Source organism: Polypterus senegalus, chromosome 2 (assembly GCF_016835505.1).
Source record: "Polypterus senegalus isolate Bchr_013 chromosome 2, ASM1683550v1, whole genome shotgun sequence".
NCBI classification, from domain to species: domain Eukaryota; kingdom Metazoa; phylum Chordata; class Cladistia; order Polypteriformes; family Polypteridae; genus Polypterus; species Polypterus senegalus.
In genome coordinates, this window is record NC_053155.1 from 133502805 (window position 1) to 133516901 (window position 14097).

The 14097-nt window shown below is 36.2% G+C and overlaps 1 protein-coding gene across 1 annotated transcript in view; it reads right to left on the reverse strand.

The window, feature by feature from the left end:
* grtp1a (growth hormone regulated TBC protein 1a) overlaps positions 1–14071 on the reverse strand; it is an 82980-nt gene extending 68909 nt beyond the window's left edge. The window contains exons 1-2 of the mRNA XM_039744646.1: positions 13511–14071; positions 8348–8499 (exon numbers count right to left, since the gene is read on the reverse strand). Coding sequence (XP_039600580.1) covers positions 8348–8499; positions 13511–13596 — 238 coding nt within the window. The 5' untranslated portion in view covers positions 13597–14071. The remainder of the gene's footprint in view (positions 1–8347; positions 8500–13510) is intronic.
* Between the last annotated feature and the right edge of the window lie 26 nt (positions 14072–14097).

The following is a 14097-nucleotide window of genomic DNA, read 5'->3' on the forward strand; positions in this document are numbered from 1 at the left end:
GAAGATAAATTAAAAGCCTGTACAGCAGCTGTCCTTTTGTCTCACGGGATGTTAAAGTGTCTCTGAGAAATTGTTTGTAAGTAGGCCGTGATGTGCAAGTAGTCTCCCGGGACTTCAAAGTGTCTTCCGAGAGGATCAAAGAAGACCTGCTGTGCATGTGTACCACGCAAACATTTTTTAATTCTTTAGAACGTTCTACTTTGTCATCTACTCTTTGTCCTTTATTTCCGGCCCCAGGTGTGGTTAAATGTCTTTTTCACGGGATGTATAACGCTGCTCGCGTTGTGAAGGCAGGGGGCTGAATGCACGCTAAGGAGATGCGGTCGGATCATCTGCTGACTTGCTGCTGCTGGCGAGCTGCATGTTCTGCTTGTTGCGCTGCGCGTCGATCATTTAAAAGCCTGTACAGCAGCTGTGCTTTTGTCTCACTGCCTTGTCTCGCGTGACATCAAAGTTTCTTCATTGAAGATCACGTCTCGTCTCCTTCATATAGCTCCCATGTTGTTGTTTTTTTTTTTTTAAATAATAGAGAGATAATATTTAATAACCAAAAAGAAACACTTTCTGAACAGTCAAAATGTATCTAACTGAAAAAAACATACTGACTTTGAATCCAACCGCATGCTTAAAATATTTGGGGTCCCATGTCTTTGAAATAAATAAATCTAACAAATCAATCAAGAACAAATTCATTTTCTTCCATGTACAACTTTTATGTTGTTGTGTTTATTGTCTTTAGACCGGTGAAATATGTTATATAACTTTACATGTTGTCATGCTTAAAATAAAACATGAGCTTTAAACAATTACAAAATAGAAGTTATTTCATGACTAGTTAACAACATAAATTATCCATAAGACCCGAAATTATTGCTTATTAATCATTTATATGATCTTCACTTACTTCCACAAACTATGTAAAATCTGTATAAAAAATACACAATACTGTAAAAATGCAAAGTTTTTTAAAGAACACACCTTTAAAAACATTTGCAAGTTAAAATTAAAATAAATTGCAACAGAGTAAATCAAGAGACTTGCTTTGAAATTCAGATTATATTTTCATGGATCAAAAATGTTCTTTAACTCACATTTAAGATACTTTCCTCTTTTGACACAGTAAATTCTCCTGCATTTCCCACATTAAACCTGCAAGCACCTTGACGTCAACACTTCAATACCACAATATGCTTACCATATATAATAATGACCTTAGTCTGATTTTAGCTTCCTCAGCTACTAACTGCATCATGCAAAACACATGATTCTGAATTAACTAATTAACTCTCTGCCACTGGTCACACTGCTTCAATTGGTATATAAAAATAACATCAACATGCTATTTCCTTTCTGTCTCTTCTACAGAAAATTCAATAGAGAAAAGATGCCTGGAATTCCACCTCCTCAACAGCACATTATGAGAACAATTGATAGTTCTAAAGATTAGCCTTCACAAAAAATGATATTAGGAGCATAATTATTTACAATAGAGGTCAAACAAAAGTAAATCCTGGCAACAGTTGAATTTTAATTATTAACCATACTGAAAAGGCTGATACCCAATGAAGCCATACTTACAAACTAATTTATAAAAATTACCTATCTGAGAAAAAACATTCACCACAAAATATTAAAGGGTGCCTAATTGACCACATTTTATAAATTATACAGACAAACTGAAATGGGTTTCTTAATATTTTATAAAATGTATTTAATACCTAATTGTGGCACACCAGGTTTTGTAAAACAGTGATTTTTTTTTTTTTAAATTGAAATTATAAACCCTCACACAGTGGGCTCAGAGATTTCCTCAGGTCTTGTAGTTCCTGTAAGCAGCAGGTTAATGAAACTACATAGAGAGTATCATCTCTCTCTTGTTGATGCTGTAAATTTATGAGTTATTTAGTCCTGTGTTATCATCCTAGAAACAGGGTTCTGTATAATGTACTATAATTCTGGAGGAAGAGCTAAAGGGAACCTAAATGATAAGGTATTAATCCAGTCATTTCATTTCAGGGTCCAAGTGAGCAGAAGCCTATCTCAGGAGGTTTGGGGTGCTAGGCAGGACCAAGCTCTTGACTTGATGCCTGTGTATCATAGATCTCATAGATCTCATCCATACACACACATTGAGGGATAATTTTCAACCAATAATAAAATGAATTTTCAAAAACAATAGCTCCATTTCAGAAAAAAATACACTTTTGTTAATATATATGAATAGTTACACCAAATGTAAAGAAGTTTTAAAGAAATTTCAGATAGCTGAACTAGCACCCCTCAGAGGGTTCTGGTTTTGTGCACAATGAAGCCAGAACATGCTCTTGGACTCTGTATTAAAATAGCAAAGGATTGGAAAATGAAGGATTCAATTACGAAAATTCAGGTTTCATAAGTATGCCCTAGAAATCCCAGAAAATTGAGCTAATCAAGTACAAGAGCTAGAATTGTGTAACTGAGAACAGGCCAGTCAATCCAAATAGTCTGCTGATGTGGACCTGGAAATTAATTCTCCTAGGGCACCAGAGAAAGAATGAAGTTAGGGAGAACCAGCCAAAGGCTAGCTCTACTCCCCCAAAGAAGCAGATGATAGCAAAGAGCCCTATCCTAGGACAGAAGATCTGGTTACCATTGAAAGAAAACAAGCCCTTTCAAATACTACTTAAGTCTTAAGGCTGCACAGACAATAGACCCAGAATTGTTATAAACCTATACTAGGCTTTTTAACTTAAATGTATTTAGACAGATTAAGTAAAAGCTTACTGGTGGGAGGAAGTGAGACTCGGATATAAGGAGACTGAAACGGAGACTGAAGGTATGGGGATGTTTAGAGAGAGATATGGGAGTTAAGAAGGAAGATGTTGTGCTTCAGCCAGGGTTTAGTCCCTGGCTTGTATCTTTTTATTTTTGCTAGTTTTATACTATTATTATTCATGTTTATGTTATTTGTGTTTTGATTGCAGTGATACTGTCTAAACAAATGTGCAAATGTTTCTTATGTTTTGTGGCCACCTTCATATTACCACTACAAGACTTATCCTCAGCTATATATTCTGCTAGGGAAGAGGCCTCAGCAGCATTTTCATTGAAATGATTTGGAGTGTTTGTAATTATTGACATTTGTTTTTGTGTTGCCAGTTCTTTAATAATTTTGCTGCTACTTTTGAATTCTAATTTCTGAATAAGTGTTTTGGAACTTATTTGCGCCTTAGGATTGCCTTTTGGCCACTCCTTTCTGCTCTTTTAAACACTCTTTTGTTATTCCTTTATGTTAAATAAATATTTTTTTATTTATAAATGTTTTGTGGTGCCTTTTGGGCAAGGTTTCTCCCTCCTGTAAGGAATTTTGGAAAACTTCAGTTTATTTTTAAAACTTTAATCTTATTCTTGGTAGTTGGGAGTTAGGTAGACTTAAGGTTCTGAATTGCCTTTATGGTCTGTTTGAAGGTCTCAACCTCCTTTTTATAATGTTTGTAACTACTAGATGTGCTGTGGTACTCATGAGTTTGAAAGGTGGGAAATCCATCTAAACACACATGCTAAAGTTGGGGCCAGTAACAGGTAGGCCAGCAGAAGTTCCTATATTTTATTATTCAGTTGGTAATTTGTGATCATTCCACCGTTGTGGTCTTTGTGTAAATACATGTACCAATTTGTACTTTATATACTACTAGCAAAATACCCGTGCTTCGCAGCATAGAAGTAGTGTGTTAACGAAGTTATGAAAAAGAAAAGGAAACATTTAAAAAATAACGTAACATGATTGTCAATGTAATTGTTTTGTGACTGTTATGAGTGTTGCTGTCATCAAGGATTTTGATTATCATTATTTCTTTCAATCAGGTTCGTATTTGGAGGATGTGTTGTGTTCAAGTTACATTCCGCATTTGTTAACTGTTGTAAAGATAAGAGGTTTCCTTCATCGAAGTGTTCACTACCCAAATTGGTACTTGTGAATCTACGATGTTTAACAGGCATTCCCGGTATTAAGTTGTGGATTTGCCTGCAAATATTTAGCGGCAGCATGTCTATGAACTTAATTTAAACTTAAGCTTTACACCTTGCTTTCCTATTGATATGTCTACAAAGGCTTGTTAAGCTTCAGAGGGTTGTTCCTTTCTTACTGCATCAATAAACAGCTCGTCTTCCTCTTTATCTGAGACATCACACACTGCATGCACGGGTTTACCTTTCCCAGTCCTGCAAACTTTAGTGAAGTGGTTCAATTTACCACATTTTTTACACTGTCTTCCTTTAGCTGGACATTGACTTTTTCCACAGTGTGCTTTGTTTCCGCAGTAGCTGCACTTATGAATATGCTTGTATGCGTCACTTGCTTCATATTCTTTTGCTGCCTTTTCAATTGTGTAATGCATTTGTTGTTCAGTCCTCTTTGGAGCTCTTGCTTGTTGTCTGCGTACTGCGTTCACAGTCAGTTCACGTGAGCCGCTCGGAGTACATGCATCGAAGGTTCTCAGTTGTGCTTGTGCTATCTCGTGCGATCTTGCAATGTCCACGGCTTTATTTAATGTTAGCTCAGACCCGGCACTTAAAAGTTTCTGCCGCACTTTCGCTGAGTTTGTGCCAAACACTATTCTATCCCTGACCATCTCATCTTCGTTTGCATAAGCACAGTCCTTCACCAGCAATTTTAACTCCGTTATAAAGTGATCAAAAGTCTCGTTTATACCCTGCGTCTTCTCATTAACCTTGTATCTTGCGAATATCGTATTCGTCTTAGGCATGACAAACGCCTCAAAACGGTCATAATAAGTTTTCAGTACCTTCGCTTCTTCCTGGGTGAGAGTCCATGTGTTAAAAATGTCTCTTCCTTTTTCCCCAGTCTACAGGAGCAGGTAGCTGCATTTCTCACTCTCGTCTTTGCCTTTTAGCGGGCCAGAAAACATCAGCTTCACATGCTTTCGGAACTTTTTCCATTATCCCGGCAGGTTAAGAGAATCCCTGTCAATTCGTGGCGAGGGAACTCAAACAAAATCCATGACTGTCCTCTTTTCTGATACTATGTCTTGTTTTCACAAATTGTGAAAAATTAAATGATGGCGAGACTTTCTTTTAAAGTATGCAGGGGAACTTTATTTATTACAGCTCTTACATTCACGGCATCCATGCTTTAAATTAACTTCCATAATAGTAACCTTGAGGTCCCTTTTTCTGGTACTTCCCTGATGACATAGGTGCCTAAACCATGCCTGATGATAATACATTTCAATGATATATAAATATTACAGTGATCACCTCGATAGACATCTCACCACCCAAATCGCTACTTGTGAATCTAAGATGTTTAACAGGCAATTCGCGATATTAACTTTTTAATTTGCCTGTGAATATTTAGCGGCAGTGTGTCTATTGGATTGCTGCTGACGGACGGCCTTATATGGGCAGGCACTCAATTACGTGGGAGGCATGGGTATGGGGGACGCAATATAGGCAGGCAGCCAACTACGTGGGAGGAGTGGTGATGGAGGACGCAACTCCGCCTCACACAGCGACCGAGCTGCAGGCTATGGCCGTATATATGTACGTAAGTAGGATTCAGTTATGACCATTACGCGTAGAATTTCGAAATGAAACGTGCTTAACTTTTGTAAGTAAGCTGTAAGGAATGAGCCTGCCAAATTTCAGCCTTCTACCTACACGGGAAGTTGGAGAATTAGTGATGAGTGAGTCAGTCAGTCAGGGCTTTGCCTTTTATTAGTATAGATTCCAGGAATGCAAAAATGGCAGTAGATGTTAGGAAATATTGAAAAGTAAGATGGACTAGAATGAAATGTACCTATTGTGGCTTTCTCCCATTTTCTGTACAGACTTATTCCAACACAACATCACAAGCACCTTGAACAACAGGTTGAATATACCCACATTGAGTAAAACTGAACCAATTTAGAATTGTCAATTAATTTAACATGTACATCTTTGGGATGGGAGAGGAAATCCAAGTACAAGGGGGAAAAAAATGATAGTGGACACAAGGTAAACACACAAACGACAAAGACAGTGACTAGGAATTAAACAAAGCATGCTGGAACTGAGAGACAGCAAGCACTGACCACATTACAGCTATGTCTATATGATACACTGTTGTCAAGCTTTTATGCTAAATTAATTTCTCCTGTCATTTTTATGATAAATTGTAAAGACTAGCGCAGACAATTCAAAATAGTAAGAACTTTTCAACATATAGTATGACTCACTAACGTGCAGGAACACTTAAACTGCAATTGTGTCATGAATCCTGTCTTGAAATACTTAACATGCAGACACCTGAGATATAGCAGAAGTGGGTAGGCAGAGGATGTATCAGTGGTGGGAATTTGGATGTGTGCCAGGGCCTTTCCATTAATAATCCCAAATGCAAATAAAGTTATATCACCTACTATGAACAGATGGTGCACTGCAGTACCCAGAGGTTACCAGGTTACTTAAAAAAGCATTTTTTTTATCTTAAAATGTTAAAATAGCATTACACAGCTGCTCTTTTACTTGAAGTTGTTTAACCTTTGGTTTTTGACTGACACTTTCATCAGGTTCTGACTGTACTAAGTAAATGTTTCATATTGAAAAAATAAGGCTTTAAATAATAGTATCTGCACATAACTTAGCATAATAAGACCTGCTTATCCAGCCATCCATTCATTCATTCATCCTGAACCTGCTTTAATCTAGTTCAGGGTCACAAAAGCCACACAGTGCAATGACAGGGATCAATCTACTAGGGCAGTTTATGCTAAATAATGCTTTATTTTGGTCCTCTCAAATCTGTGTTCTAACTACTGATCATTTTAAATAAATGCTTAATGTCTGTGCTATCACACAGTTTGACAACTGAAAAACAGGCTATAGTATCAGGCTTGAGTACTTTAAATCAGATTATAAAAGGACTGAAAATAGAAACATGATTAATCACATGGATGCAAAAAAAACAGTGTCCATAATTACAAATTTCACGTAATTATTTTGCTATTTGTTTGATCTGGATATAATCTAAGCTCTTTTAACAAAGAGGCTAACAAGGCTGTACATTTTAGGGAAGGATCAAAACCTAGCAGATAGTGAGTAACAGAGCAAATACTTCCTTCTGTGAGCCACTGTATGCAGCTTTTAGGGTTGTGGTCCTACACAGTTTATTATGGCAACACTGAGAACTAGGCAAGAGCCAAAGGTGGATAGAGCAGTCAATCATAGGATCAAAATTAATTGCATGTTTAATTGATTTAATTAATTATATGTTTTAATGTTTCTTTGTTTCTGCCTCTTGTGCTTGTAAGACATCTGCCATACCTATCTTTGACAAGTACAGCAGCACCTCATTTTAAAATTGATACAAATCCTCACAAATGATTTTTTTCTATAATGCAAGTGTCTTACAGTAGGATACTGGAACACAGTTAAATGAAATGGCCACCCCCTTCCATTTATACTGTTCAATGATGTGGTATGCAGCATGGTTAGTGCTGCCACCTCACAGATTTAGGAGCCTGGTTTGAATCCCACATTCAGTTGCTGTCTGTATGAATACTGCATGCTCTTCATGCTTCTGCGTTGGCTATTCTTCACATTGTCCAGTTTACCTCCCATATCCCAAAAAACTGACTGCTGAGTGTGAGAATGTGTCCTGTCCAGGATTAGTTCCTATCTTGCAACCAGTGTTGCCTGAAGAGGCTCCAGGCTCCACGACTATGAAATGGATTGAGCAGGTTAGAAGATGGATGGATTGCTGGCCATCCTTTTAACCGTACAAAAATACATTTCAATGCTTCTCATTTGGATTAATGTTACTTAGGCAAATAAGTATTACCGTTTCAAACAACACAGATTACAGTGCTCTACAGAAAATTTTCTAGATATGTTCATGCTCTGTGGAATTTGTGTACCGATAGGTGAGAGTGGATTTATGTAGAATCCTGAATTCAGTCCTTCTAGCTGATAAATGGTAGACTCATGCTAGACGTTCATATTGAAAAGCTTGTCTAGTCCACTAAACTGAAGTAATTAAACTGCCACTATTTTTAAGAAACTATTACTCATATTTTTTTCTTGGGTGATGGGGAGACATGACTTACACCAGTTCTCCTAGTGTACATTTCATAAGCATTACTACATTTTAGTCAAAGATGCACGCATAATGATTGCACTGTAATGTAATAAGGAATTTTGGAAAATTGAAGAATAGATAACTGCATAGTGAATAAGTGTGACCGACATACTGGTTAAAAATGAAACCATGGTTTACAAATGTTTACTCAAGAGCTGGGTGTAAGAACCTTAAATTATTCAATTACACAAAAACTAATTTTTTGATTTTTCATGTACATGCAATACTTACCTTTTAAACTTTTTCCAACTTTTTTGTTTCCCTTCAAAAGTTTTGACCATTTGATAGATCGTCTAGTGAGTATGGCAAGATAAACAGACATAAACTCTTCATAGGCATCATAATCAAAGTCAGTAGATCTTTCAAAGCCATAGGCATCAATCCTATTGAAAAAAATAACAAAAACTAAATAAAAGTAAAACTATATATATATATATGTATATATATATATATATATATATATATATATATGTGTATATATATATATATATATATATATATATATATATATATATATATATATATATATATATATATATATATATATATATATATATATATATATATATATATATATATATATATATATATATATATAAATGTGAAACTATTTTTTGTCTATCTACTAGTTGTGGGTTTATGATGCAATATAACTGACTAATACAGAGTTACACCATACAGACAACATTCTGTTTGCTTATTCTACAGTACTTACGAGGGATATCCAGAAAAAAAGGTTACAACAACTGCTAAAAATCGAAAAATGAATATATTTCAACCAAATTTACAGGGTATGTTCCAAAATATGTGTTTGTTTCTCAACATAATCGCTGTCAACTTCGATGCACTTATTCAGCCTGGGCACCAGCTTTTTTATACCCTCCGCTCCACTTCCGAAAGCCACTTCTCCACTGTCTCCTTCACCTCCTCATCGTTGGAAAAACGTTTCCCACCCAAGAATTCTTTCCATAAGTTTCCACAAGCTGACGATGGATCTCGGCCACGGATTCGCAACGCAAAGTGAGGAACTTGATGACCAAACGAATCTCGCATCGGTGGTATGTGGAGCAAACGGCCTCAGCAGAGGTTGACGAACTCGCTTGCTGTGATGACATTTCACAACTGACTGACGCGGTCCCGGGCTTATTTTGACCGTTAGGACCCCCCTACACACAGGTATGCCAACCTTCGAAAAAAAAATTCCCTGCACCCTCCAGTGCACTTGTAACCTTTTTCTCTGGATATCACTCGTATTTACTCTTTTGGATAAAAAATTTAAAAACCCTTGTCCTGAAGTACAGCTTTACAGGCTTTTACTGCAACCAGTGCTTTAAAGTAAAGACAAAGTCAAGGCATTCAGTGAACATTTTTGAAGCATAATTTTATTTTCACACTACGCTAGCATAATCAAAAAGGTGCTATAGTATATTTTTTCCCCGTTTTGAAAAATTCTGCCACTTTTAACTTCATTGATCCAGGAGCTAACTCAGTCTTTAAGGTTTCCCTTTTGTGTTGATCAATGTAAGGGAAAGATAAATAACCCTCTGAATACTAATAACGGTTTTTGGAATTTTATTCTGAATAATTTTGAGAAAATTCTAACCCTTCCCTCTAACACATATAAGCAAACTCATGAATTCAGTAAAAATAACATACTTCATCTAAAATATTGACAACATACCTAAAGAATGTAAAATACTAAAAAGGCTTACATTTTTCAAATGACATTGAATAACATTTAAGATATGCCTTTATAATACAGATTATAACTAATTGTGAACATAAATGGTTAAAATGTCATCGGTTTGCCTGTAACAGCAAGCAAACGTTGGTATCTAAAAACATGTTTTATCCTGAGGGCGTGTTAAGCAAGTCCAAAACACAAAGGTTATTTCACAACTTGTTGGAAAAAGTACCATAATTTGCCAAAATACATGTTACGTTAAACTGGATGGGCAAATAGAAATGTTCAACCTCAGGAATTAAATCAAGGCTTAAGACAAATACTATACTGTTGTCAGAACAACTGGTGAAGATGTCCATATACACTATATGCTGTAACTAAAGAAATGTTTAAGTGGCTCCTCTTTAATCACCTTAAAAATAAAATCCTGGAACACAAACACACACATGGGAGGGGAGAGGAGAGGCCAATTTTGATAATCTGCTTGATATATTTGATACTCCTCAAAATCATTTTCAGCATGAACAAAAATATTATGACATTATTCCCTCCTTCCATTCTGCAAAAAGATATGAGATTCATTAGGTCTCAGTGCAAGGACCATCTTCAAATATTGCCATTTAGAAATGTAACTTTGATATACTGATGACACTCAGCTGTATTTATCAATAAAACCAAATGTTGCCACTTCAGTCATACCAGTAAATACCAGCTTAAATAAGATAAAATAACAGACGGATACAAGGAATTGTACTTAAATTCTGTCAAAACAGAAGTATTTTAATAGGTGAAAATATTCTGTAGTTAGTAAGACAAAAATGACTACTCTTAAATCAAAAGGCTTGGACTTTATTTAGTTGATTACATCCATACCTTAGATCTTATATTTGAAATTTAAGACATTTCCTTAATATACAAGGTCTCGGCAAAATAGTAAGTTAATTTTATTTGGAAGAATTGACTGACGTAATGCTCTCTTGTCAGACTGCTCAAATAATTCATTACTATGGAACAATGAATTCAAAATTCAGGAAACAGGGTGATAACTGGAGATAACACAATAATATATCACACAGTGGCCTCCAGCTAGGTTTAGAAACAATTTTTTAAAATATACCTTTTTACATGTAGAGCTGTTAATAACTTAAAGTCCCTCTATCTTTAAGAAAATATTACTGCCTATACACCTGAGTATACTGTACATAATGTTGAAAAGATGCAATAACTGCCTAAATTCCAAGGATAAATAATAAATAAATATTACCTGAAAACGCTGGTTGGAAAAATCCACCAGACAATATTAGACTCCATCCACCTCTGCTGCTGAAGTTGTTCATATTGCTTTTAAAACACATAGCAATTATTTCCCTTGCTGTTCCGTATCTGAACAGTACAGTAACAGAGTGAGCAGTGCTGCTGCCTAACACCATATTCAGTCACTGTAAAGGTGGAGTTTGCATATCCTATCTGTTTCTCTGTGGGCTCTCCTCCAGGTAACTGGCTTTTCCTCAAATTCAGCAAAGGCATGCTGGTTATATTAACTGCTGCTTTCAACTCAGCCTTGCATACGTGTGGATAAGTTTTATTGGGTTCCGCGATAGATTGACACTCTGTCCAGGGATGGTCCCTGTCTTGTGCCAAGTACTGTTCAGATAGACATTAACGCCCCTGTGACACTGAACAGGATTAAGTGCGCTTGGGAATATTATGTGACTTAAGTATTACATTACTTCGTCTTTGTTTTTCTCTTCTCAGTGGTTTGTGGTAGCTGTGTGTGCCACTGCCATTTTAGTTAGCCAAGATTCTGGGTTGAATGGATATGCAATTGCCAATTATAATACCAGCATGGTGTCATATTCTGTTAGAAAAATCAACATTTGGCTGCATGGAAATGCTCTTCTAAGTGATCAACCTAATTAGTACTGCAAAATAAAAATAATAACACTAGTAACATGTTGATATAGAAGTATACTTATTTTGCTTATTTTCTATGAACATATTGCATGGTTATGGAAAGATAAGAGTCTATAACCTGCAGTATTAGGTGCAGGGGAGTGCCAACCCTGGACGGGCACACTTATATCAGGGCAATTTGAAGACATCAATAAAATTAAGATGCACATAAAAGCGATCTCAAGATAAAACCTCAACACCCAAAAGAAAACCCCAGCAAACACTCTTAAGGACACGGAACATCCACCCCTACTGCTATGTAGAATTCTACATTCAGGTTTACTATTTTACTGGGGAGTAAGAGGTTTTTTGTTTTTTCTGTCCTCCCTGGCCATCGGACCTTAATTTTATTCTACGTTAATTAGTATTGCTTAATTTTATTTTTTATATTTTGTCTTTTCTCTTTCTTCATCCTGTAAAGCACTTTGAGCTACATCATTTGTATGAAAATATGCTATATAAATAAATATTGTTGTTGTTACTGTATGCTGGTTTATACTAAAACTAACCATAGTATAATTGGTCAAATGTCTACATTACATTAATATAAACCAAGCTGAATTAGCTGTGGTATGAAGGCATAGTGGCTTCCTTGCACACCCAAAATATTGGGTTCAAACTACTGTCCTGAACTTAAAGCACTTTGTATAATTAATTAACTGAATAATTTTATAACTCTTTATCTACATAATAAACAGTTATGGATTGGTCTGAACTGTCAGATCCTAAATTTTAAAATACTGTATATAGATTACTACAGCAGTACAGTAAGAGGTCAGTTTGAATAACAAGACTGGCCATTGTAATTCATTAAACCCAGTCATTCATCCGTCTGTTTACACCTAAGCTGTATGCGGCAGTTTACATTGCCTATAGTGGACACTGAACAATTTCATCTATTCATACTGTACAAAATAATTCACAGCGCAATATACAGTTTCTGTTGATTTTTTTTTAAGAAACCTGACCCAGAGTTTGATTACTGTACGCTTTAAGAATGTTGTTACTTTAAAAACCAAAACTAATAACCAAGAACAAAATATTACTAAAACCCTAACCCTTATCCTAACCCTAATAACTAAAAATCAATAAAACTATAATAGTGTTTTAAACGCATAAGCATGGAAAACATATTTTTGTACCTTCAACATCAAAACTCCATTTTTAGCAGCTAAATATGTTCAATAAAAATATGTTCTGTACACTGTATTGTACACTTTTGAAATAAGATAAATTAATGACTAATTTCACGTGAAAGTGCTTGTGAAAGGGCAAACATTCATAAATTAACAAATATCAACAACCTCTTATGGCTCACTGATGTTATTTAATAGTATTCTTTTAGGTTTCTCTTATAATACTCTCTCTTAAATAAGAGTTTTATTGAAATTGATTATGATAGTTGGAATTCACTGTATCGCGTGAAAAAATGTTCATTGTACAACAGCATTTTAAAGGAAAGTGTTGTCGCTTTATCAGTGTAAAAGAAAACGCCATAAAACACTGTGAAACTGTATCCATTAAAATGTTAAGCAAGTCTGTGCCACTGAGCAGCTGCTGTAACTGTAATGGGATTCATTTTAAGTTTTCGCTTTCTGAATAAAACAACCGAGTGAAGATTTAAAATCAATTTACTAACTGTTGACGCTACGATGTATTTTAGGTTGTAATAAATAACTAAAACACAAAGTAAGCGTTTCATCTCTGCCCCGTTCTGCCTATAGGAGATAAACATGAATCTGACGATGCTTCCTCACCTGTCAATGCGCTCCTTGGCCGTGCTTTTATCAAACTCATTGAGCTGTTGCTCCTGCGCTTCTCGGTTGCGGTTTCGTTTTTCCATTGATAAATCAACCGTCAAAAGTGAACAAAAAAAAAGAAAAGAAAACAAAGTTGAAACAGTCCCAAGCCGGCGGCTGTCACCCTACAGCCACGGCACTTCAGAAAGTGCCGATCCAGCACATCACGACGAGTGGCTACCACAGCTCATAAAGTGGAACGTTCCAAAGTTCATCCCCAGCGCAAAACTGCGCACCTCCAGTACCGTCACATCCAGAGAGACAAGCGCGTTGCCGGAATGCTGTTCAGTGGCACTCATTCCATGGGTTTCCAACTTGAGAGTTGGTTACTACGAAGGTTCACGGCGACCGTGTACTGCACCTGTCTACTCTGTTTTTCCGACAGCCACATTGCGCTGCCACCGAAAACCCGGAGTGTCGCTGGTGAACTGCAATGTCCTTTACAGTGCCAGAAGGAGGTTTCTTTCCAATGCAATCCCTGAAGCCGTTCACAGGTTACCCTAGACAACCACTGTCAATCAACTGATTAGGGGCGTAGTGTACTG